The following is a 24,103-nucleotide window of genomic DNA, read 5'->3' as shown; positions in this document are numbered from 1 at the left end:
TCGTCCTTGTGCACAATTGTTAAAATTTCTATTAAATATGCATCTATGTCTGAAAATCACACAGGGTAGAAAAGTCCTTATTTTTTCCCATGACTGTTTTTTTGTGGAAATTGTTAAGTGTAACCTTAAATATGGCAGAAACTTTGACGAATCAATTTGTTCTCGAAGCGAGAACACCTCCCCGTTTGATCAAACGGACTCAAATTAAAGGTTGTATTTTTGTAAAATCCCCAGCATGAGAGTGTGAGGTGTTCCTTCTGCAACAACAGGATTTTAATTAAGGCTTAGGGGGTGACAGTAATTGCAGAGAGCACTCTATGAACACAACAAGCCCACAGTTTATTAATAATCCAGAGTATGACTGAGCAGTCCAATAAAGTTGTGACAGCTTTAAAGTGGCTACTTTTTCTCTGAAACACAGAGGGCAAAAGCAGCAACTCGACGGTTTGCATAAATCATCGCTGCTTCATGAAGATAGCAGATTTGTTTGCAGGCTGAAAAGAAAGAGCGCATTAGCTGAATTATTACCACATCATATATTATGAGAACACGACATAAAATTGATACGAAACTGAGTTTCATTTTCACGCTTATCTTGCTACTTTTTAATGATAACTTTTGAATCAGTTCTTACAACATTTGTCTGCACAATAGCAATCATTGTTAGCATATTTTCTCTTTCACCAATGAAGAAAAACAAAATTAAAAATACTCTGTTATCCTCGATGTTAACATTTGAGAGATTTTTCTAGGTGGAACTGAACAAATGTGCTATCCAGGAGGATCCGGTGGCAGTTCTTACATGAGTGGTGCCGTGGGTCCCACTCTTATCTCAGACAAAGCTAAAAATATATTTTTAATTAAACTAAAATTAACTTTACTAAATTAATTATATTAACAAACAGTATTGGAAAGAATCAAAGTTTAGTGCACAGTAACCAAGTTCAAGATAGTCTTAGGAACTAAATACGGTCAAGATTACTTAAAAATAGAGAAAAAACCCTTTAGTGTAGCCTTCAATCTGCAGCTGTAGCATCATTAAGTAGGTTTAATATTAAGAGGACATTCACATAGGAGATAGGAAACTATTTCAAGTCGCAACGGATCTTTTTTCTTGTGACACCCCCGGTGGGACATGACGCCCTGTGAGGTTGCCCATATGTGATAAGACCTTTTCCACTAATGTCACCTGATCCCTCTGAGGTTAATAATCAGTCATCATTCAAAGACTGCATGAAGAAAAGGGAAACGTACAAACAAAAGACTCGTGGACAAATAACTGTATATTTTATTTATTGTAAGTTCACAAAAACAAAAGACAAAAATAAAAGAGTTAAAACGTCACCGGCTTCAAATCTGTGAAGGCTCAGAGGAACAAACGCAGCAGTGGCCTACAGAACTGACAGGCAGATGGTTGAAATCACTGGCTGTCAATTCATAGGTCATCACCTTGTGGCCCATTGCGTCAAAATAAATTAATAAATAAATACTTTCTCCAATCGGCAACGGCAACCTTTGGCAACCTTTGGTAATCGGTCGGTCTCTGCAGGTAACAGCACCTCCACTGGAACTGACAGCAGCTTCCACATGGAGTTGCTGTTACATCCAGCGACAACCACTGGGATCGTCGGTGGCACGGAGGATGAAGATCGCCTCACACGTCCGCTTCCCTTCAAAGAGAGAGAGAGAGAAAAGAAAGCTAAGAGCTCAAGCGAGATTTAGTAGCCGGCCGACGCTGCTCCGCTCCCAGGCAACTTTGACCTGACAATTTCCTCCTCCCAGTTTTTATAGCCTGAAGTATAAACAGCATCATTGCTCATACTCCTCCAACAGCACGGCCAAAGGGCCAAGGCCTGTGTAGATAACACAGATTTTATGGCAGCTGTCAACAATGAAGGCGAGTATAAGGGTGTGTCTGACCTGTGTACCTGCAGGCCCCGCATTTCCTGCTCACTCTGACATTTGTCTTCATAAGCTCTTGCTAACTAACCTGCTTTGTAGGTTGAGCTAGAATATTTGGGATATTTTGTAGTTTTTGTTCGAGCTTGGAAAGTTGCAAGAAAAAAAAAAAAAAAGAAGTCACAGAAATATAACTCATTCGTCATGGATCAATAAAGTACTAAAAGAGGGAATAAACACCAAAGAAGATAAAGATGGCTTTTACCTGTCAGGAAACCATTTTGGTGTTTTTGTTTCTCTCTTCTACTCACCTTCAACTTCAACATGGCCCGGCGGATTTCACAGAAGAGGCCAAAGGTTCGAAGAGCAGCAGGGTGTCATGACCCACGGGCGGGCGTGAAGGCCGGAAAAGGGGCCCGAAGCCCACCTGCCGGGACCGGGTCAGGCGTGAGCGTTGCCCACGGCGATCGGCCGGAACGAGACAGAGAGAGAGAGAGAGAGAGAGGGAGAGAGAGTGGGGAGGGGGAGTCCGCGTTTCGATGCGAGCAGCAGGAAAGACGGCGATGGCAATGGCAGCGAGGCACGGCGGCCAGTTTAAGTCATCGGGAGTCGCTGGAGGGTTAATTATTACATCTGCTGTCAATATTTAACAGGCCGAGCGCCCTGCCCCTCAACCCAACATCCTGATTCCACTCTGAGTGGCACTGAGGGTGGGGCCGGGCCCTCAAGTACATCTCTTTTGTCCCTCATGCAGAAAATATGCATTCAGCACCACTTATGGCCCTCTGGAATCAAAATCTACAAAAATAGATAACTTAAACTGTGGATGGTGAAACCTTTACTTCATAGACGTTTACATGTAGAGATTACAGAGGACTTGATTTTGGTTGGAACGAATAAAAAAACCCGCTTTAGCTACAGGTTGCTTGATCAGAAGACAAACTCAAAAGTGTGAAGCAATCTCACATGAGGAAGCAAAAAAAAACAAAAATAACTCTTGATCTCTGTCGATTAGACGACGTTACAATACAATAAAAGGTTAAAGGCTTCGTTAAAGATTGGTGGAGGCCTCTTTGGTGCGAGCAGGTTACAGAGCGTCGCAAAAAAAGTACTCATTTCGCGGACTTTAATCGCATTTTATCACGTTATGACCGCAAACTGTGTTTTATTGAGATTTCATGCGGCACAAAGTTATGCTTAAATGTCCAAGTGGAAGGACGACGACACATGGCTTTCAAATAAATAAAGAAAATAGAAATCTGACATGTTGATTTGTCAAATGTTGCTCTGATGGTTGAACAAATTTTCTTGTACAAAAAAATATTTGCCCTCTTTTTTCTTTTTTTTTTTACAAATCAGCTCAAACCACGTCAGGATGTCTAGGTCCTAGCACCCAAATTTAGTCCTAGCACCCAAATTTAGTGTGTCTTTACCCCAATGATTGCCTTGTGTTTGGTCATTCATTCAATCATTAATTCATCCATTTTTTATTGTAATTGTAATTAAAGCTCCAGCAGACCTCACAGACTAAAATAAGAGCCTGGCAGCTGCAGTAGAAAAAAGATCTGGGAACATCTTAGAACACGGCTGTCAAACTCAAGGTCCGGGGGCCAAATCTGGCCCGCCTCAGCTTTTCATGTGGCCCTCTAGACTCCAAATTACATCATTAAGTCCTTCCAGTTTTTCCACAAATCTGAAAGATTCACACATGATCAACAAATCTCCACATTTGTTTTCTGATTTTACTGCAAATTGTCTCAAAATTGGTCAAAAACTGTACGGGTTTAAGTGACTGCTGCCTCAGCCTTACTTGATTTTACAGTCTGTAATTGACACGAGTAATAAAAAGTCACATTTAACATCATACATTAGCGCGAATGTCGTAAAAGTCCCTTACAAACATTTGTAAGTTGGCGCCACAAAATCTGTAATTTTGATTGCAAAAAAAATCCCAAACACTAAAGCAATCGCAAAATCTTGGAGGAACAGCTATTTATTGATGTTTTCACTGCTTATTTGGTTTTATCAATTAATTAATAATTACTTAATATTAAGGAATTATATAAATATATTGTCTATTTTTCAATATATTTATATAATTCCTTAATATTAATTTTTTTTAAAAGTTTTACTTCCACTGGGAGATTACTTCACTTATAACAAGATATTTTCCCCATATTATGAGTGAAATAATCTGCCAGTGGAACTACTTTTTATATCAACATTGAGAAATTATTGGCTTAAAACGAGCTCCCATATCTTGCTGAAAAAGTTGCTTTTGTCCTATTTCAACATATTTGAAACTAAACCAAAAGTTTTTGGTAAGATCATTTTGCAGCGTTCACAGAGCAGCTGGAGTCACACTGACATTTCACTGTACCGAGACGAACTCTATTCTCTGAATTTCATTTAGGGGTATCAGAATTAGGGAGGTTACTCTGATCTCCTTTCATGAAATGTTAGCGGCTGTAATGTGGAAAAGTTCAAACTGTACGACAGTTATTAAAAAAAATAAAAATACAGATGTAGAACCATCTGTATTTTCTCGCAGAAAAGAAAAGCTGATCATAAAATACTGAAACATGTTGTTTCGTATCGGTATCACGAAAACGTTTCATGAATTATAACCTGCATTTCTTCGTCTTATTTCTTCTTAATCAAACGGGCAAAGGTCTGTTTGTTCTGATTTGAGTCACAATGAAACGACCCTAAAACCATAAAAGAAAGATAAATTTTGTGTTTTTCTGTCACCTTTTCATACTAATCCTTCTTTTAAACTGTCTAATTTTTTTAATAACGCAACACGCTTGCTAAATAAGAAGAAGCATGAATTATGGTTCTTTTTTTTCCTTTTACCTGACATTTTAACCTTTTTTTTGGTTTTGTTTTTTTTTTTTTATATTCATACACTTGAGCTATCTTATCTGAGGGATCGGTACACCTTAGAGCAGAGTCCAGTGTCCTCAGGAGAGAGAATATCCACACAGCAGTTCTTGCCGTGCAGATAAAGCCTCTCTTTGCGGCTTGGAGTCGACGGTGACGAAGGTCGTGATAACTCCGAAAGCAATTGAGATCAGATAGCTGCATCCGCTCGCCGAGCCCAGAGCACGTTGTCACATGCGGGCCCCTCACGCCCCCCAGCCTGTACCCGCTCCATGAGCCGAGTTCAGAAATGATTGACTCTTTAGGGTTGTATATTCCGTGAGTTCAATGACTAATTCAAGTTTAGAGCATGCCTGTGGCTCCTTTCTTTATCTGCAGCTAGGTTTTGTTCCTAATGGCGATTGCCGCCTCAGCTTTTTGAAGATTTCCTGACATGAAATTGGTCATGGACTGCAGTTTGGTTGCGGTGAACGTGACGGGAGATGCTCGAGACAAAAGAATTTGTGTGAAACAACTGATCGAAGCAAGGAAGTGGGATCTGCCCACCGTTTCCACTGTATTCGCAGAGGAAACGGCCCTCCGTGCAAAAAGTGTTAACAAAAGTCGTCCTGAATCAACTCTTTCACTTCTTCCCCGCCGCGAATCACGCTACAAACACAAAACTTTAATGCATTTTATTCAGAGTTTAAAACTGCGAAGTGACGGGATGACGCATGGTTTCCAAATTCAAATGTTCCGCAAAAATAAATAAATCTGAAAAGTGTGGTTATGCATCTGTGTTCAGTGCCTTTTATGCTAACACCCAGGCGTAGACACTGTCTCATGCTACTAGAGCAACTGCCCTTTTTTCCTTCTGAACAAAAAAGTGCCCTTCTGAAATACTTGTTTTTTTTTAGTGCATACATTGTGACCCAATGTAGCAATTTTGGATTTAGAAGTATACACTACCAGTGACCCACATTTTTGTAAGTTTGCCTGACAACACCATTGGATGCTAATGTTACAACTTCACTTGTCTCATTTTTGTCTAAGCAGAGCGAAAAACAGCAAACCGTTCCCTGCTGCGACATTAAGCATCGGCATCAAACAGAAATTAATGATTTAAAATGGGTGTACATGATGCTCCCACATTCTCTCGCCACTACAGCTGTTAATTTGTGGCAAAAAGACAAAAATGTGTTAGATCTTTGTGCTGAAACGTTGAGCTTCACCCAGCTGGGTTAGGGTTACTGTGACCTCTCTCGCCCTCTGCTGGTGGCAGCAAACATTGCAGACAGAGAGAGGAGTACCGGACCTGCTTTCAGTTACTATTATGCATTCAAAATAAGACAAACAATATTGTTAAACAACACATTTCCAGATCCATATGGAGCAACAGTAGAAAACTGAACTCAACATGGCCATAGATGTGCATTCTGAGACAAGTGTCAATAATGGTGGAAGTTAAATCAAACAAACATTTAAATATTTACCCACAACCAAACTCATTGGTTAAAATTTCTACAGAATTATTAAAGTAAATAACTGCATTAATAAGCACACTCTGTATGCATTGGCAGCAAATGTCTCTAAAGTGATATGTGAAGTGGGAATGCGTATGTTTATGAGAATCTTCCTCCATTCCTCCAACAGAACATTTGCAAGGTCAGACACTGATGTTGGCTGAGAAAACCCAACTAGCACTCTCCCCTCCAATTCATCCCAAATGTTTCCTATTGGGTCTCCAACCCAATAGGAAACATGTCTGGGTTGAAAACTTTGAAAAGTCAAAGTCCGTTTGGTGTTAGCCTTACAGTGCTAGCAACTTGTAGCTAATGTTTTTAAGAGGCTAGGAAATTCACCATCATGCAACTGAATCAAGTATCAAGTATGACGGAAGAAACCACAACAGGTTTGTAAGTATTACAATTTTATTCATTCTAAAATGATGTTATTCCACAGATAGGTGATGAGATTAATGGTTTCAAGTAATGGTGACGCTGAGCTTCAAGGTCCGCCAGGAGACGGGGTCAAAGAAATGACCAATGTGAAGTCCAGAAAATTAAAACACAAAACTTCTAGAAAATGGGACATCTAAAAGTGTTAGTGGAAGATGAATAAACTTGCCTAATAACGAAAAAACAAAATTATCTTAATTTTGTGCAAGCTTAATGTGAAAGAAATGGATTAATTAATGTAGTCAACTGTAAGAAATGGTGATTTTGAAAACGGATTCCAATGAAAAACGTCTCTGGAACAGAAGAAAAACTGGACATGAAATTACAATTTGGATAAATAAAAATATTCTTTATCAATGCTTAGAAATTTAATATTTTTGGAACAATAAAAAAGGGGAAGAAAAGTCATCTTTGTTCAAATCTAGATGTGATTTTAAGACTTTATTCAGCTCTGATACTAAAAGCACATACAAGGCGATGAGTGGCAGCGGATTTTTTTTTTAACGCCAGTGAAGGAAAAGACAATGAAAGTTCTGTGCAGGCGTTCTTGATCAGCAAGAATTCCAGTCGGTGGTTCAAAACTATTTATCGTCCATTAGTTTCTCTCTATCAACAGAAGAGTTTAAATCTACAGCTACTTCCACGGTACAGTAGAGGACATAAAAATAGACAAAAGATACGGCAAAAACAAACACTGACAACTACATGAAAAAAAACAAAAAAAAACAGACGTTATTAGGATTAGGATTCCTCTCTAATGGGAGTGCAGCCAGAGAAGAAACTGTTCTGGAAGCTGGTCAGGAGTCGCTTCTTCTTCTTGAGGAAGCTGACCGTCGTTCTGTCCTCGTTATCCTCTTCCTCGCCTTCCTCCTCCTCTGTCAAGGCGGGTTTCCTTAGCAACTTCAGCTCAGCGGTGCCTTGGCCCATGTCTCCAATTTCCTTCAGCACCTACAAACGTTAAAGTGTTGTTGTTTTTTTTATAAAGTTCATTAGGAATAAAAAACATTCACAGCATTGAACAGATTGGTTTGTGTGAAGTTAAATGAGCTTCCTACTCAAATTAAATGCTTAAACACAATATAAGTAATCATTTGACTTTCTGTAGAGTCTTGTCAAAGTGTATTACAAAACTGTGCAGAAAAAATATCGAGCACTTTATACCGAATCAAGTTCCGTGCAAATCTCAAAACCACCTTTACGAAGTTTAAACATTTTGAAGGATTTCAAGCACATGCATGAACAGAGTTTCTGTTTGCGACTCCGGGAAAATGCTGTGCCCGTGTCCATCGCTACCTTTTTAGTTGGGGTGCAAGATGGAGGCTTGAAGAAGGTGGCGTTGTCGGGGCTGTCGCAGGACGGGTCCTGCAGGGACACAGAGTCTCTAGAAGCGCCGTCTGCGATGCTTCCGTCCTGAAACGGAGATCAGAGGTCATCGTTTTTCATCGTTAGAAAGGTATTTGATTTTAGGTTTGGTTTTTTTGGGACTGATCAAAATGAAGCGGTTCTGCTGCAAGGTAAACAAATAAAAAGCTGTGCAGCATTGTCACTTGTTCCATTATTAAATCTATTACGCGTCACAGATGTGTTTCAATGCATTTCCTGTTTTCCTGAAAATGTGAAATCTTTCCTGTATGCTTGGTTTTTGGGGTGCAACATAAAGAGCACTTTCTTCAAATCAAATGAAACTTGTGTCAAACGTTTGTGCAGCAAAAAACTGTAGCATGTGCCGCCATCATTTTAAAAATAATAATAATAAATATTTCCACAGGTCAAAAATCAACCAGTTTCCATCCCCACGTTTACAAAATTAAACACATTGACTGTGCTACAAAGTTTTTAGCTGCACAAACACGCAGAAAAAAAAAATCATTTATATGAATTTTGTTTGATTATGTGAATGTGTAGGGGCAGGTTGAACTCTGGAAAAGTTTTGGTTTTAAATGCTAAAAATTATGACGGCACAAATGAAAATTTTTGCCACACAAACCAGCAAAAACGTAGCACGGTTGATTGTATTTTACTAGTTAATAGTGTTAATATGGATAAGCTGGTTGACCTTAGAAGACCTCTGGAAAAACTTGCCTTTAAAACGATGGCGGCACAAACAAAAAACGTTTGACACCATTTTCGTTCAACTTGAGGTCACAGTTGGACTCTGGAGTGGCAGGGACTCACCGCGGCCGCCGCCTGGCTGTCCAGGTTTCGACACTTCTCGTGATCACACTGGCAGTTCTCGCCGCACGTCATCTTCCCTTTGCGACACCTGCACTGCTTGTTGCCACAGCGACCTTTGCACGCACACTGAACAAAGGCACAGAATTTGGAGTTAACACTTTTCTGACTCAGAGCTCAACTTTAGGAACTACTGGACTGGTTTATTGGATTAAAGCAATGCTAGGCGAGAGCTGGTGTGCTTTCTTTCTGGTTTATTGATGAAGGTTGCAAGCCTGAGTTGTAGTCCACAGAAAGGTTGCATCATATTAAGAAATGATGTCATAAATCCAGGATTTCTACTAATTCCACTGAGTTCAATGTAAGATTTTTAAAGGCTTCAATTTAAGACCTGAGCAAATCATAAAAACAACTTTGCTAACTTAATAGCCAACACAGTTAATAATTATGTGAAATCAGATAATGAAAGGAACTGCAAAGAAGCTGCAAAAAGCCAGGAGCAGAACTCTGCCTACAGGCGTGAATGTTTGGTATTCTGAACCTGATACATTTCAAGAAAAGTGGGAGCAGGAGGAGCTAAAAGCCACAAAAACATGGAAATTTCCCTTTTCATTAAACTAAATGTGTTATATTAAAATGGAAAGTAAACTCATCAAAATATTTGGTGGATGGGAGCAAATCAAGTTGTGATGTGGTAACTAATTTAGTTACAATAAAAAGAGAAATAAGCCAACAGAAATTAGGCATAAGATTAAAATCTAAATTCTAACCATTTTTACATATTTATTCAGATATGGACACACTGCTAGTGACACTTTTCATTTCTTTCTCTTTTTGTATTTAGCAGAATTTTGAGAAGCTGATTTTTTTTAAAAAGTAAGTATCTTGGTTTTCATTTTTATTTAGCGTTTCCCACATCGTGAATCCCGTCTCCGTTTTGGAGAACTCAGGTTGGTCTTACCCCGGTTAGTTTGGGTTTCTTGGAGGCCCTCGGTCCCTTCTCGGGAAGCCACTCGTCCACTTCGTCCTCGTCCTCTTCCTCGCTGGGGGACAGCAGCTCCGTCACGTTGATGGTCGTGTTCAGAGCTGCCTTAGCGGTGGTGAGCCTCTTCTGTTTGGGCTTTCGGGAGAACACAAAGTAAACAGAATCAAATTGGGATTACAAGTTGTGAGTCTAAACATTGAGCCAGACGACAAGCAGCTGCAGTCATGAGGCAAGATGCCGGAATATCTGGGAATTCAGGTGGGCTGGGAAAACTTCAAAATGGCAAAAACATCTTTAAAAAAAACTTACTTTTGGAGGAACGTACTCGAATGAGTCGTTTAGGCTCATTTCATTCTTGATGGCAGGTGCAAGAACTTTCTTCTCACTTGCCAAGTGGAGCAACGAGAGTTTCTATGGTGGGAAAAAAAAGTTTTTTAAAGCCTCATTAGATTAGGGGGGGAACAACTCCTGCTAGCTGCCTTTGGGATTTCATCCCCGTTCAGCTCGCTGCCTGTCACGCTTTCACGAAATCCATTTCACCTCAGGCAACAAAAGTAATGAAGCCACCTTGTTTTCTTTTAAACTGATTATTTTACTGTACATTTCCTCAATATAATTTAGATTTGTCAAATTATCTTTTTGGCTTAAGACACAACATACAAAACTACAAATGCAAGAACACATGAAACACCTGCAATTATCAACTCGTATGGACAAATGTGAGTTTTCACCAACTTTTACTATTTTCTTTATTATGTTTCATTATTAAAACGTCATCACTGACATTTCAGATGTAGCCAGAAGGGTTTCTAATCCAAGCAGATGATTTCTCTTAATCATTTTAAAATCAAAATACATCAAAGTTTGTCATATTTTTTTTCCCCAAACAGCAAAAATCCAAAGCGCCGAGCAAACATTTCCAAAGTGAAAGTGAACAAGTCCAGGTTTTCTAGGTTTACGCTAGACCCACCATGATAAGTGCAAAAAAGATAGCTAGCTAGCAAGGGCATGCTAGCAGCTAGTTAGCGGTAGCCTCAACCGCCTGTAGTCACGGAGCGTATTGAAGATGTCTGCGTGCGACAGAAAAGTCCCACGAGAAAAATAAACTAAGTAGAATATACGGGACAAAATAGTTTTACCACCACAAAATTCAAGACCTGCAATTAATGTATTTAAGGCTGACTTACCTTTTTATAATGATTTCAAGACAGTTTTAAGACCTTAAATTAGATACATTCATTTATGACTTTTTAAGAATGTGCGACCACCCTATATAATATTTTGAAAATTAATTTATCATTTCAGAAATGGCCTTATTAATGAATAATAAATAAAGGTAGTTCTTTGCTTTCTGTTTAATTTATTTACAAGTTAGTAAAAAGGTGTCAAATATAAATTAGATTGATTAATATTTTAAAACAATATCATTATTTCAGTTGATTAGTTTCCACCTTTAACAAATGTGTCAAAATCTCTGATTGATAAGAAATCAGCCAAGATGAAAGCAAGTAAAACTAAAATGTTTAGAACATCATGAAAAAGCTCAATACTGTTAATTGAAACTCATATTATAGAAATTCATTACACATAATAAAGGCTTGAAATATTTCAAGAATTTATTTCTTGTTATTCTGATTATTATGGCTTACAGATGATAAAATGTCTCAAAACGTTTAAATATTGTGAAGGTTACACCACATTCATGAAAGGTTGAGTGGAAGGAAAAAGTGTGGTATTTCCTTCTCATTGACCATTGATTGGTCAATGAGAAGAAAATAATTCAGGCTTTAGATCCACTTTAATTGATTTTCTCTAGCAATCCGAGTATAAAAGTGAAATTATTTTAAAATAATCTTATGTAGCATCAATCTACTCTACAAACTTTTAAAAAAAAACAAAGATTAGGGATGTTACCTGTCTGTACTGCTCGTTCTGCTCCATTAGTTTCTGGTTCTGTTCGCTTAATGTTCGTAACTTTGCGAGCTCTTCCTCCTAAAAACAATACAAGCTTAAATACTTCATCAGAAGACACTTGCGAAACATTTAAAAAATGTAAAACAATAAAACAAAATAAATAATAGACATTAGATGTTGAATAAACAAACCTGGACTTTGAGGCGCTGGAGAAGCTCTCTCTCTTTTGAGCTCGTCTCCTCTTCCTGCTTCGCTTCTTCCGGCTCCTCGCACATGGGTTTGTTCTGCAGCTGGTTGAGGAGGTAAAGAACCTGCAGAGAAAACAAACAGAAAGGGTTCGACGGACAGCGCCGGGAAAAACGCTCCCGTTTGAGGAGTTGTTTTTTTATTTTTTCCCCTCACAGATGCATCACCTTCTCTTGGTGCCTCTGCTCCAGTTCCACCAGCTGCTGCTGATGCTCCATGTCCATGGTGGACATCACGTTCCGCTCATCGGCCAGTATCTTTCTTAAATCCTGGGCGTTTCCTTTCTCCTGTTTCAGCTCGCTCTCCAGCTTGGAGTAGGCCGCTTTAGCCGACACCAGCTGGGAATGAAAGTTGTCGGTGACGTTTGTGTGTGAAATGCATTCAAGTTTAATTAGCTTTATTTTTAGTTTTTACCTCGGCCATTAGAACCCGAACCACACTCTTTGCGTCCACGATGCTGGTGAGGCCGTCGACTCGTTGTTTTAAACGCCCCTCGCCGTCGGCGACGAGGACTTTCTGCTGGAGGTCAGCGATCTGAGCGTTTCTGTGAGGAATCAAACCATTTAGCACATCTTATCACATTGTTTTATAACATTGTTTTGCTGCCAATATCAGATGTTCACAAGTTATTTCTTGCAAGTCCAAGTCAAGTCTCAGTCGCACAACAGTCATATTTCTGCCGTTTTATGGTTAGCGTAAAACACTGCATTGTGACGCCTAAGAAATGACTATTAGCTTCAAATTTTCTTATAAACATCAACTTATTAGTGGATGCAGCAGTAAGCGTCTGCTATATTTTACTCAAAAAAGGAAAATGAGGGCTGTGAAGTAAAAATAAAAACCCTGCCTTTTGCTAGCGATATATGAATAAAAACTAAATCAAATTTAAAGACAATTTCAATTTAACAGCAATTCCAACATGAAAAGCTCTACAGTAACAACTTTTGTTTCTTAATGTAATCTGGTGTTATTACAGACTTGACCTAGAACGGTGGCGCCGCCATGTTTGTGATAGTTAGCATGCAGTATTTGTGTCACTTAGCGCTACGTTAGCACTAGGTAAAGAGAAATTAATAACCCAAAGCAGGCAGGCCATTAGCCAGACAAGAGATTATAAACAAAGCATTAAAAAACCCATTAAAAATAAAGTCATGTTCATAAGTTTTAAAACTGAGAGTCGAGTCTGAAGTATATGTGATTTAAGAGCTATTGCATACTGGCTGTGAGTGGACGGTTTTATTTACCTCAGGCCCATTTCTGTCTCCAGGTTCTCCACCTGCTTGGACAGCGGGGTCTCCAGCGCCCCCTGGGTCTCCAACTCAGAGATGATCAGAGTCCGACGCTGCATTAAAATATCCCACAAAACAAAGGAGTCAAGATCTTTCCTTTTTCCTGGATTTCTTTTACATTTTTAGGCACTCCCGCACAAATGTCTCCACCTACTCTGATTTTAGGAGCAGGTCTCTCCCCGGCCTCTATCTGCTGTTTGAGGTTGTTGATCTCCTGAGCCAGGACCTTCCTGTCGTCCAGCAGGTCGTTGAGGTGGCGGCGCGCCTCCTCCGTGCTCACCATCACCTCCACCTCGTTCAGCAGCCACGTCTGATGCAGGGAGAGCCGCAACTTTAAGTCAAACTCTTTCATGAATAAGTGTTTATTTAGTGAAACAGAAACCTGGTCAGCTACCTTGACTCTCGCAGCAGCTCCCTCCAGGCCTCGGTTATGGCCATCTTTGCGTTTCTCTGCAGCTTCGCTTCTCTTCAGCAAGGCATCTTTCAGTCTTTTGTTAGCAGCTGCTGCCTGTGACGAAATGACAAGTGGGTTAATGTGCTGTGGAGCAGCACAACAAAAGTAAGCAACACAACAACAGAAGAAGAAACCAACCTCCTCAGTTTTACGCCGCAGGACGTTGGCTTGTTTCTGGAAATCTCTCTCCAGTTTAAGCAGCTCGTACTGCCGTTTACGATCCTGTAACACGATTGGGGAATAAAAAGCAAACACATGAGGATGGCCTCTTCTCTCCAGCTTCTCAAAATGACTTTCATTAGTTCCAGACCTTCTCCTTCAGCTGCAGGACCTCCCTGTCCTTCTTGTTCTTCCACTGCCTGTGTTTCTCAGCATCTTCTCTCATCTGCTTCATCAGCTGTATTCGCTGCGACTTCATAGCCTGGAAGAGAAAACACCAGGTTATTTCAGTTTGTGATCATGTAACTTCAATGTAATAAGTTCAGCTTTCCCCTCAGAAAACCTGATAAGGCCATCATTAAAAGTTGACAGGAAATAAATATCAATTATTTGAACTTCAATTAAATCCTTAAGTAATGAGCCATTGGACCTTAAAACTCACATTTAAAAGCAAATAAATTAAAAGAAATTATAACAAATATTTATAATAAGTATTTGTAAGCTTAACTAAGTATCCTGGGAGTTCAAAATTTGGGTATTTATTGTATTAAATTATCTTCTACTTTGCTAAATCCTACGGTTTGGTGCAATATTTTCATTTCCTGGTTGTGATTGGTTACTAATCCAAGCCTAACCAAAATTTGCAAGGTACACTCCGATTGGATGAAAATGACGCTTAAACTTTGTGACGTTTAAAGCGCGTCAGAACATGTATTAAGCAGAAGACGTAAACGCACGCCACACATTGTTTTGTTCACTGAGCGCTCAACGTAAAAAAAAATTTTTTTTTTAAAAACGCGACTATCCAACCTTATTCCTTGGAGGCTTACTGGGGAAGTAAGACCCATATTCGTTTCCCCAGTAAGCCTCCCTGGAATAAGGTGGATACCTCAGCCGTTATTGTCGCGCGTGAGTCGAGGGTTTTATACTTGACGCCCACTTTGGTACAGCTCAAGCCGCCATACTACCTAGGCCGACGTGCGGTAGCGAGGACGACACGTTGGCAACTGCGCAGACCAGTTTGCTATTGCGGTTTCTGTTGTATAAAAAAATATTTAGGGCCGTCACGCGGCTCGGTACAGTCGTATACGCGGCTGTACCGAGTCCGGCTCCCGTCCTCGGTTTTTTTACCACAAGTCTTCCCTCCTTCCTGTCTGATAACTGTTAAATAAAACGTCACTAGTGCAAAAAAAGCTAGTGCTGGCCTGAGGGGGCAAGTGAAGTCAGACTGCAGCCAGGTTTATAATCCACTGGGGAAAAACACTGAAATAACAGTAATATTTACAACCAACTACTACTTGTTTTTGATTTAAAAGTCAAGATGGGCATCTTAAGTTTTACAGATCACTTCAAGTTAAAATATGTTTTAAAAAGACCAATTACCTGTATCTCCTGCATCAGCTTGCTGACTTTCTGAACAGAGGATTCCTTGAGTTTCAACAGCTTCGACTGATCAAGTAGCTTCTTCTTCATATCTACAAGTTGAGCTTCCAGCTCCTGTAGTCTCCTCCTCCGCTGCTCGCTGAGTCTACAATAAGTTCATGGATGTCAGAAGTCGATGGAAACATCATTTTGTACTTGTACGATTTTAAATCAGATCACTGCTACAGGGAGGATAAAGTTGTCGTACTTTGCCTGGTTGGTGTCTTTCTTGGCTGACTGAAGAGCCAAAACCAGTTCCTCTTTTTCCTTTTGCAGAGAATCGACGGCCGACTGCATAGTTTGGACGTTTCTCTGGGGAACAAGTCGATCTGAATGAATGACCTGGACAAACTAACACTGAGCTCTTTTGCTCTTCTTGTCGTCTTACGTGGTGCTCTGACTGCATGGGCTCCAGCTGGCTGTCGTTCTCGCACATTTTCCTCACGTAAGCTTCCTTCAAACTCAACACGTTGTTCAGCTCTATGAGCTCTTTGGAGAGCTGGGCTTGTCTCAGAGCATGGTTGGCTGTGAAAGCCTCCGGGGAATCCTTTGCAGACGCGGGGGAAAAAAAAAAAAACACAAAAAAACGTTAGAAAGCGTATATGTGTTGTTTAAAACAATTTCATGCTTTCACAACAAACCATCTGAAGTCATCTAATTGCACAGAAACCGTACTGATGCAGACTGCTCAGGTGGATTTTTGCTGCCGCCCGCTGCCGCCTCTGGTACTTCCTCTCTCGCAGACATGGCGTCAATGGAGGCAGATATGCAGACGCTCTCGTTCTTACGAAGCAAACACATGGCAAAGCAAAAACGGAACAATGAACACCTGTAGTGTCAGCCAAGACAATTACATTCACTATAACAGAGGTGTGGGGTAACAATTCTGATAGACAAAATTGTTTGTCGTTAACGATGACAACATTTTATTGTTGACGAAAATAATAATAATAAAAAAACATATGATGACCGAAACGAAACGAAAATGTTAGTATGTAACTAAATGTATGGCAAAGAGAATATTTTTTGGCTCTTTTGGAAGTAAAGACTTTGCCGACTAAAAACAATCACGTAGAAACGACTAAAACTAAGACGCATTTTTGAGAGAGAGAGAAAAAAAACTAAGACTAAAACTAAAATGGCTGCCAAAAGCAACAATGCTTTCACACTGCGTTTCTCAGATTAATAGATGGACATTTTCCCCATCACATCAACTGCAGCAGCTGCAAAAGCTGTTTGCTTCATTCCGATGAAAGCTGGTTCATTTACCTTGAGCTCCAAGATGAGCTCTTGCAAGTTCTTCATCACCTCCACATTTTCCTTTAACTCCTGGTCCTCCAGTGACTGCAGCACTTTCTGAAGATCGACAGCACAGCTGAAAGAAATAAAGAGTTTAAAACCGTTGAACTTAAAAGGGCATATTTAGTAGGACACTAATTATGCTTCTAATTGGTTTAAAAACAAGAAGCAAACTTGATGAAGCAACCTATTTTTTTTTAGAAAGTTATTAGTGAAGTCTTTATATTTTGAAATGTTTATTTTTCCCATATTTATCCAGAACAGGAAACAACTGCAATCAGACCATTTTGAAAACTTACGCTGCATGGCGCTGAAGCTGCTCCAGTTTGCTTTGCAGTTTCTCATTAGTTTGTTCCGTCTGAAAACGAAAGAAAACAGTCGACAGTGAAGTTGAGAACCTAAAATGTTTACTTTAGTTTGGAATAAACCAATAATCCCCCCTATTGATCCATTTGAAACTTCATAAATATCATTTTGGAGATAATTCTGGTCCCACTTACCATGATGATCTTCTCAAACATGAGGGCCGTCTGTCCCACCGCCTCGCTCAGCTCTCGGCACAGCTTGCTGTTCTCGTCCTGCAGAGTGCGGTTCTTCTCCAGCAGCTTGCCCACGTCCTCAGCTGAACTGGGCCTGGAACAGAGAGCAGTGACCAACACGTCGCGCGTGTTTTTCTGACTGGATCTATTAACTCATCCTCCCGGTTTGACCCCCGACCTCTTACCCGGAGAGCACAGGAGCGACTCCACCTCGCGCGTGCAGGAGCATCACCTGCAGCTCTTGAACCTGGAAAGGAAAATATTCTTTAGGCTTTCACTTGTTCACTACTTCCAGAATCAGGTTTTGCATCTTGGAAAATACAGAAAAAAAAAACAAACCACAAAATAGTTACAAAGAAAGTCATGCTGCCAGAGAAATAGATTTCCAACTAAATTAGAGTAACTAGTAACGATTCTTCAAACATAACATGTATATGGAGCGTTCAGCTTCATATTGATTATTATTTTTAAATACCTGCTGTTTCAGTCGGCTCATTTCTGCTGCTCTGGGGTCGACGTTAACAATGGGTTTATTCTTAATCTTGCGCGCTCTGTCGGCGTAGCGCAGCGTGTTGATGGTTTCCTCCATGTTGGAGTCTGCAGGACTGACGCATGCAATCATCAGAGTGTGGCTGTTTCCTCCGAGAGAATCTGAAGGAAAGAAACAACGCATACAAGAACTGATTTTTTTTTTTTTTTTTTGAATGAAAAAAGCAATTAGAGTGCATCGCATTTCTGAACTGCATTGTTTTTGGAAAACAGCCTTCATCCTTTATTAATTAAAACGCAGAAGAACCTGCATGAAATGCTTTCAGAAAACAAGTTTGGGGGAGAAAAAAAAGGGATTATTTTTGTTAGAGAGAGAAAAAAAGCGGCATTTATCCCTGATCTAATGACCAGCAGGACTTTTGAACATTTAAATCAAAGCCTACCCTGCAGCAGACGGGTGAGCTTGGAGTCTCTGTAGGGAACAAAGGTGTTTTTCTTGCTTTCATCACCCAAAGCACTGATCACATTACCCAGACACAAGAGGCCGCGGTTGATGCTGATTCCTGTGGATAAAAATAAACAGCGTCACAAGACAAGTGCTCCAAGAAAAGTTGTTTTAAACACTGGAAGACGCCGCATTAAATAGCATGCAAATAGTTAGACATCCCCGGCTTGCAATGTTTGCTCGGAGTAATAAATAAAAACAAAAGAGTGTTTGTTTTTTTTCTAACTGCTCCAAAGCAAAAGAAAACAAAACAAAAAAACATTTTTTTTCCAATAACACTGTAAGCTGTCTGAAAACCTTTTTACAAAAATGAGTGAGAGAGAGGTATAAAAGTAAATAAATAAGTAAAAAGGTATTGTGATTACCTTCTTTTAAACGGTCTCCCTCTGCTTTGGTTTTCTTCTGTCTCTCTGAGCCGGCCAGATCGACAAGGTGCAGCTTTGAAACAATCGAATCCACTCTGCAACACAAGTTTGCATAGACTGTCTTCATTGGGCTAATGTTTGCTCAAATTATTTTCTTGCTGGAAAATTATTATAACAAATTTTTCAACAATAGTTTGAGGAGGCTGACACGTCAGAATCACAACAAACAGTAGGTGAAACATTAATTTTTGTACTGTTGAAGTTTTTGCAATTAATTGCGTGTTCGGATAAATAAAGTGTATTGTCTGTGTCATAATGGGTGAAAGAAATGCTGATGAGAACAGAATCTGAAATCCAAAACATATTTTATGTAGAAGAATCTTGAAATCTTAAGAATTCACATTCTGTTCTATTCAATTTTGACCTTTTCTGCTCATTTTCCTTCAACATCAATCTGATATTCTGTATTTCTTGAGTGAAAAATGCAGGATATAATTAAGCTGCATGTTTTAACTAATCATGCGGTATGAGTAAATAACTTTTTTTTTAAAATCTCTTTTCTGTTACCTTTTTTTTATATTTGTGTTAATCCAAAAAAGTCCAACTTCTGTTGTCCTCAGCTCTAAAAAGATGACTTTGAGAACCACTTGTAACTTAAATAATCAATGTTTTATTATTATTTTCTTGCTTAAAATTAATAAATCAGTCAGGATCTACATTTGTTTTCAGTTCCTGTCAATAGAGTGAAACTGTGGCAATTTTGCTGAACGTTTTAACACTGAGTCAGGCCAAGTAGCAGATATTAAAGAAAATGTGTTTTAAAGAAAGAAAAAAAAAATCACACTGAGTAACTGAAAATGTGTGAAAAGCTGAGTATTGAAATTGGAATACATATAAAGAAAAGTAATCAGAATCTTTAAGGGCCACGTATTATTCCACTGTAGTGTTGTAATGAGAGCATATTAATAAACTGTTTGTGGACATTGCTGAGGAGCTATTCGTATTTTTTTTTAAATTACATTAAATTAAATGAAAAAAAAAAGAGAAGTGTAAGAAGCTGACTTGTCTGATCCTCTCCGCTGCTCCAGTGTGATCGTGAAAATGGCATGGGAGCGTGAAGAGGCCGCATTCATGGCCGTGGACCCCACTGTGCGCGCAGAGTTCCCGAGTTCCAGACAACCCACCATCTCCGGGGCGGTGAACACCTGCCGCTCAGTCAGCCCAACAATCTGGGGGCAAAAATTGTGTCATTTTCAAAAGTAAAACCAGAAAAGACTTAAAGAGCCTTAAACATACACAGTATAGCATTACTGTGACGTCTCGCTGGCTGAAATACACTCACCTTAATGCCTTCTTTAGGGTCCTCCCGAATGCTAATGGCTGGTTTATCTTTAGAGGAACACAGCAAATCTAATATGTCTTCATTATATATCTGGGAAAAAATTTTTTTAAAAAAGCAATTACAAAATGCTTGACACAATACAAAATAAGGCTGGGGGGGGCGATAATCTTAGATTTTTTCATACCAGATCTGATTTCAATCTTTTTTTTGTTTGTTTGTTTTAAAGAAATTGCAGAATCTACAAATTACAGAATTTTCCAAAACTGAAATCTTCAAATCTAAGAATTTGGTTAACAGCCAACCTCCAGATACGATACAGCCAGACAGAATTCAGAGTCTGCTCTCTTTTCTCTCTCCTCAAAGATCCTCCGAATGACTCGGGGGATAACTCCGACTGAAGGGTCGTTTTCCTGCGCCGATGTGTACGTTCCTCCCATCGAGTAGGTTTTTCCCGACCCCGTCTGTCCGTACGCCAAAACAGTGGCATGGTAGCCTTACAGAGAAAATGTTTGGCAGAATAAAACGTTTGTTCGCCTGACTTTGTTTTCCTAAAAACTGCTAATATAACCAGAATTGTATGCAGCTGATAGTACACTGCATTCAAAAATTAAGTGTGATAAAAATGCACATCGCCAAGCGGCCTTACCTTTGAAAAGTCCGCACAGTAACGGTGAGATGGCGGTGCCGAACACTTCCTCTTGTTCGGCAGCGGGGTCGAACACATAATCGTATGTGAATCCTTTCTCCGTGCCGACGATCACCTGAGTAAAAGACAAACACACTGTACAGAACTTCATCTTAATCCATTATTCAAGTTTAATACAACCCGCCGCACCTGTGGCTCGTCAGGAATAAACGTGAGGCAGGACTGACATCCCTCGTTGATCTCTTTTGGCACCAGCGGGCGACATCTCAAGGCGACGCGCACCGGGATCAGCTTAGCGTTTTCATTCATCGTGGTGAAAGATTCCGCTCAGCAGCTTTAAGACATTTAAAGAGCAAACATGCTGAAAAACATGGATGTGACTGAAGCAGATACAGTTTTACAGCACATTCACAAAGTGGAAAGTAGCTAATCCGATCTTAATAATGTGAAACTGAAACCGATCCGCCAAACCTTTAACATCTTTTTCTGGTATAATGGACATAATTTAGTCCATGTATTCAAATCCAGAAACGGCTAAATAATTATTTTTTTAAAGAACATGTACACTGCCTGGCCAAAAAAAAAGTCGCCACCAAAAAATGGTCACACTCTCTAATATTTTGTTGGACCGCCTTTAGCTTTGATTACAGCCCGCATTCGCTGTGGCATTGTTTCAATAAGCTTCTGCAGTGTCACAAGATTTATTTCCATCCAGTGTTGCATTAATCTTTCACCAAGATCTTGTATTGATGATGGGAGAGTCTGACCACTGTGCAAAGCCTTCTCCAGCACATCCCAAAGATTCTCAATGGGGTTGAGGTCTGGACTCTGTGGTGGCCAATCCATGTGTGAAAAAGATGTCTCATGCTCCCTGAACCACTCTTTCACAATGTGAGCCCGATGAATCCTGGCATTGTCATCTTGGAATATGCCCGTTCCATTTGGGAAGACAAAATCCATTGATGGAATAACCTGGTCATTCAGTATATTCAGGTAGTCAGCTGACCTCATTCTTTGGGCACACAATGTTGCTGAACCTAGACCTGACCAACTGCAGCAACCCCAGATCATAGCACTGCCCCCACAGGCTTGTACAGTAGGCACTAGGCAAGATGGGTGCATCACTTCACCTGCCTCTCTTCTTACCCTGATGCGCCCATCACTCTGGAACAGGGTAAATCTGGACTCATCAGACCACATGACCCTCTTCCATTCCTCCAGAGTCCAATCTTTATGCTCCCTAGCAAACTGAAGCCTTTTTTTCTGCTTAGCCTTACTGATTAGAGGTTTTCTTACGGCTACACAGCTGTTCAATCCCAACCCCTTGAGTTCCCTTCGCATTGTGCATGTGGAAATGCTTTTGCGTTCACAATTAAACATACTCCTGAGTTCTGCTGTTGTTTTTCTTCGATTTGATTTGACCAAACGTTTAAGTAATCGCCGATCACGATCATTCAGGATTTTTTTCCGACCACATTTCTTCCTGGAAGACGATGGTTCCCCACCATCCTTCCAGTTTTTAATGATGCGTTGGACAGTTCTTAACCCAATTCTAGTAGTTTCTGCAATCTCCTTAGATGTTTTCTCTGCTTGATGCATGCCAATGATTTGACCCTTCTTAAACAGACTAACGTCTTTTCCACGACCACAGGATGTGTCTTTTGCCATGGTTGTTTAAGAAATGAGGAGTTACTCATTGCATCAGCTGCGGTTAAATAACTTGTTGCCAGCTGAAAGATAATCGCCTATGCAGTACTTATCCAATAGGAGGCTTGTCCCTATTTGCTTAGTTAAATCCAGGTGGCGACTTTTTTTTTGGCCAGGCAGTGTATAACCATAACATCTCTAACAGCATTTTATCCACAATTGAACTCTTTTTTTTTTTTTACGCACAATATTAACCAGATGAAGCTAAAACTAGTCCATTTGAGGAGTTTTGGGTAGAACATTTTACACACAAAGAAGATTTCTCATCTTAAATACAGAATGTACATGTATATTTTGTACAGTTTGTTTAATTACTGCTCTGAATATGTTGTTTTTTCAGCAAGTGGGCCTTTCTTTCCAGACTGTATACTCCAGTTAACAATTATTTGTTTACTAAATCAATTGAAGATTATTTCAATAATTGATTAATCACAATTAATCCGACTGATTGTTTGAAATCTAATCCCTTTATTTGATCAAATGTAGAGGGGAAATGAACATTAAATCCAAGCGGTTAATTACCCAGCACAGTCTTGTGGCATAAGTTAAGTTTCTCATGTTCTACCATAAAATTGCATGATATTATCAGTCGCTAGTCTTTTTGTTTTCCATCATCCCACATTCTTCCTGAGCTTTAAGGATCTTGTTCACCAAAATCTCTCAGATGTGGAGATAAAGGAGAGTGGAAGACTGCGTATAAGGTTAAAATGAAGAGCCAAAAACAGCTGCAACAAGTCACTTCAAGACAACAAAGTAAAAACTGTCTCTGGCCACTTCAGAATGAGCTTTTTGATCTTAATATTATATCTTTATATAATATCTTTTTTCTTAATATGTGATTCATGTACAAAAAAAAAAAAACCTGTCACAATACATTACTGCAAGGTATCACTCAGCTGACTCCATGTTTTACTTTTACACGTCAATACAAAAACTAGTTAACGGACATAAACTGTGGGGTGTGGAGGCAGAGAATGACAATTAACTCATTTATTTATTTTTTTTACATTAACGTCATCGCACTGAGTTATTAATAAAACAGGGCTGGGTTGCGCTGTCTGCTAACTATATACAGTCAGCGTCAGCTTGAAGTCAAACAGCTAGCTGCAGTTATTAGCAAGACGTTGCCATTAACGTACCTTTTTCAAGTTTTACCCAGGACTTAGGACGATAACTGCATTCGGTAGCTCACGTTGACAGCGGATTACTGTCACATAAGACACGATAATGCCACCGTCCACCGTTTTAAACCCCGTTGATATTACAGGAAATTTCCCGTCACCAAAATATAAGAAGAGTTCCTGCCCGCCACTTTCAAACGCGCAGCTCCGCCTCCTTATTTTTCTTCTGCACTAAACAGGAAACACACGCACCTCTCGAAAACAGCGCTACTGACCTCTACAGGGCAAAGACGAAAAATGCAGTACCACACTTAGATCATACAATTTTAACTTTTTTTGTCTTTTTTTTTTTTTTTTTTACTATTTATGGTATCATCACAACATTACAATCTGACACGTTGTTTAAATAGACTATGTCAGTGTTTCTCTAGCATTTCAGTCAGACATCAAAGTGGAAATTAATACATAAATATCTATACCAAAGTCATCTGGCACTGCTTCATCTGTTGAAATTATGTTATTAATTTTCTCTCAAAAGTTGAAAAAGTTCAAAGTTTGTAGATGAAAAAAATTATTAGTAAGACGCCTGAAACTTCTTTTTAGATCAGGGAAGACATTTAAGATATTTGAGAACACAACATTTACCCATTTTGGTACGATTGTTTGTAAGTTCCACAATTTTTGAGGCAGGAAAACACTGACATTTCGCTGCTTTTTGGCATCTGTGCCA

General features: G+C 39.6%; 1 protein-coding gene and 1 long non-coding RNA gene across 2 annotated transcripts; both read right to left on the bottom strand.

Moving 5' to 3' along the window:
- Nucleotides 1–1,276: 1,276 nt before the first annotated feature.
- On the bottom strand, nucleotides 1,277–2,475 carry LOC116728090 (uncharacterized). Its single transcript, XR_004340942.1, has 2 exons — nucleotides 2,211–2,475; nucleotides 1,277–1,670 (listed from the first exon to the last, which is right to left on the bottom strand). It is a non-coding gene; the product is annotated as an uncharacterized LOC116728090 (long non-coding RNA).
- Nucleotides 2,476–6,674: 4,199 nt separating this feature from the next.
- Nucleotides 6,675–23,586, bottom strand: kif4 (kinesin family member 4). Its single transcript, XM_032575863.1, has 31 exons — nucleotides 23,392–23,586; nucleotides 20,735–20,879; nucleotides 20,546–20,660; nucleotides 20,202–20,392; nucleotides 19,900–19,989; nucleotides 19,620–19,786; nucleotides 18,558–18,652; nucleotides 18,131–18,250; nucleotides 17,674–17,849; nucleotides 17,384–17,445; nucleotides 17,160–17,292; nucleotides 16,959–17,017; nucleotides 16,630–16,735; nucleotides 16,036–16,143; nucleotides 15,749–15,907; nucleotides 15,569–15,672; nucleotides 15,322–15,466; nucleotides 14,090–14,200; nucleotides 13,918–14,001; nucleotides 13,720–13,833; nucleotides 13,480–13,635; nucleotides 13,281–13,378; nucleotides 12,451–12,580; nucleotides 12,204–12,374; nucleotides 11,982–12,101; nucleotides 11,791–11,868; nucleotides 10,186–10,287; nucleotides 9,853–10,011; nucleotides 8,895–9,020; nucleotides 8,013–8,129; nucleotides 6,675–7,667 (listed from the first exon to the last, which is right to left on the bottom strand). Exons 2-31 carry the CDS (start codon nucleotides 20,852–20,854, stop codon nucleotides 7,461–7,463), a joined length of 3,723 nt encoding a protein of 1,240 aa, XP_032431754.1. The 5' UTR covers nucleotides 20,855–20,879; nucleotides 23,392–23,586; the 3' UTR covers nucleotides 6,675–7,460.
- Between the last annotated feature and the right edge of the window lie 517 nt (nucleotides 23,587–24,103).

Source organism: Xiphophorus hellerii, chromosome 11, assembly GCF_003331165.1.
Source record: "Xiphophorus hellerii strain 12219 chromosome 11, Xiphophorus_hellerii-4.1, whole genome shotgun sequence".
In the NCBI taxonomy this organism is placed as follows: Eukaryota; Metazoa; Chordata; class Actinopteri; order Cyprinodontiformes; family Poeciliidae; genus Xiphophorus; species Xiphophorus hellerii.
The sequence above is the reverse complement of the archived record's forward strand: the minus strand, read 5'-3'. Positions and strand labels throughout refer to the sequence as shown.

What these genes read in the sequence shown, in the direction of transcription:
- kif4 (XM_032575863.1), bottom strand. Translation starts at nt 20,854, where the DNA reads ATGAATGAAAACGCTAAGCTGATCCCGGTGCGCGTCGCCTTGAGATGT. An exon ending in ACCCTAAAGAAGGCATTAAG is followed by an intron (nt 19,787 to 19,899) that starts GTGAGTGTATTT and finishes TTTTGCCCCCAG; the next exon opens with ATTGTTGGGCTGACTGAGCG. An exon ending in TCGAGTACGTTCCTCCAAAA is followed by an intron (nt 10,012 to 10,185) that starts GTAAGTTTTTTT and finishes TTCTCCCGAAAG; the next exon opens with CCCAAACAGAAGAGGCTCAC.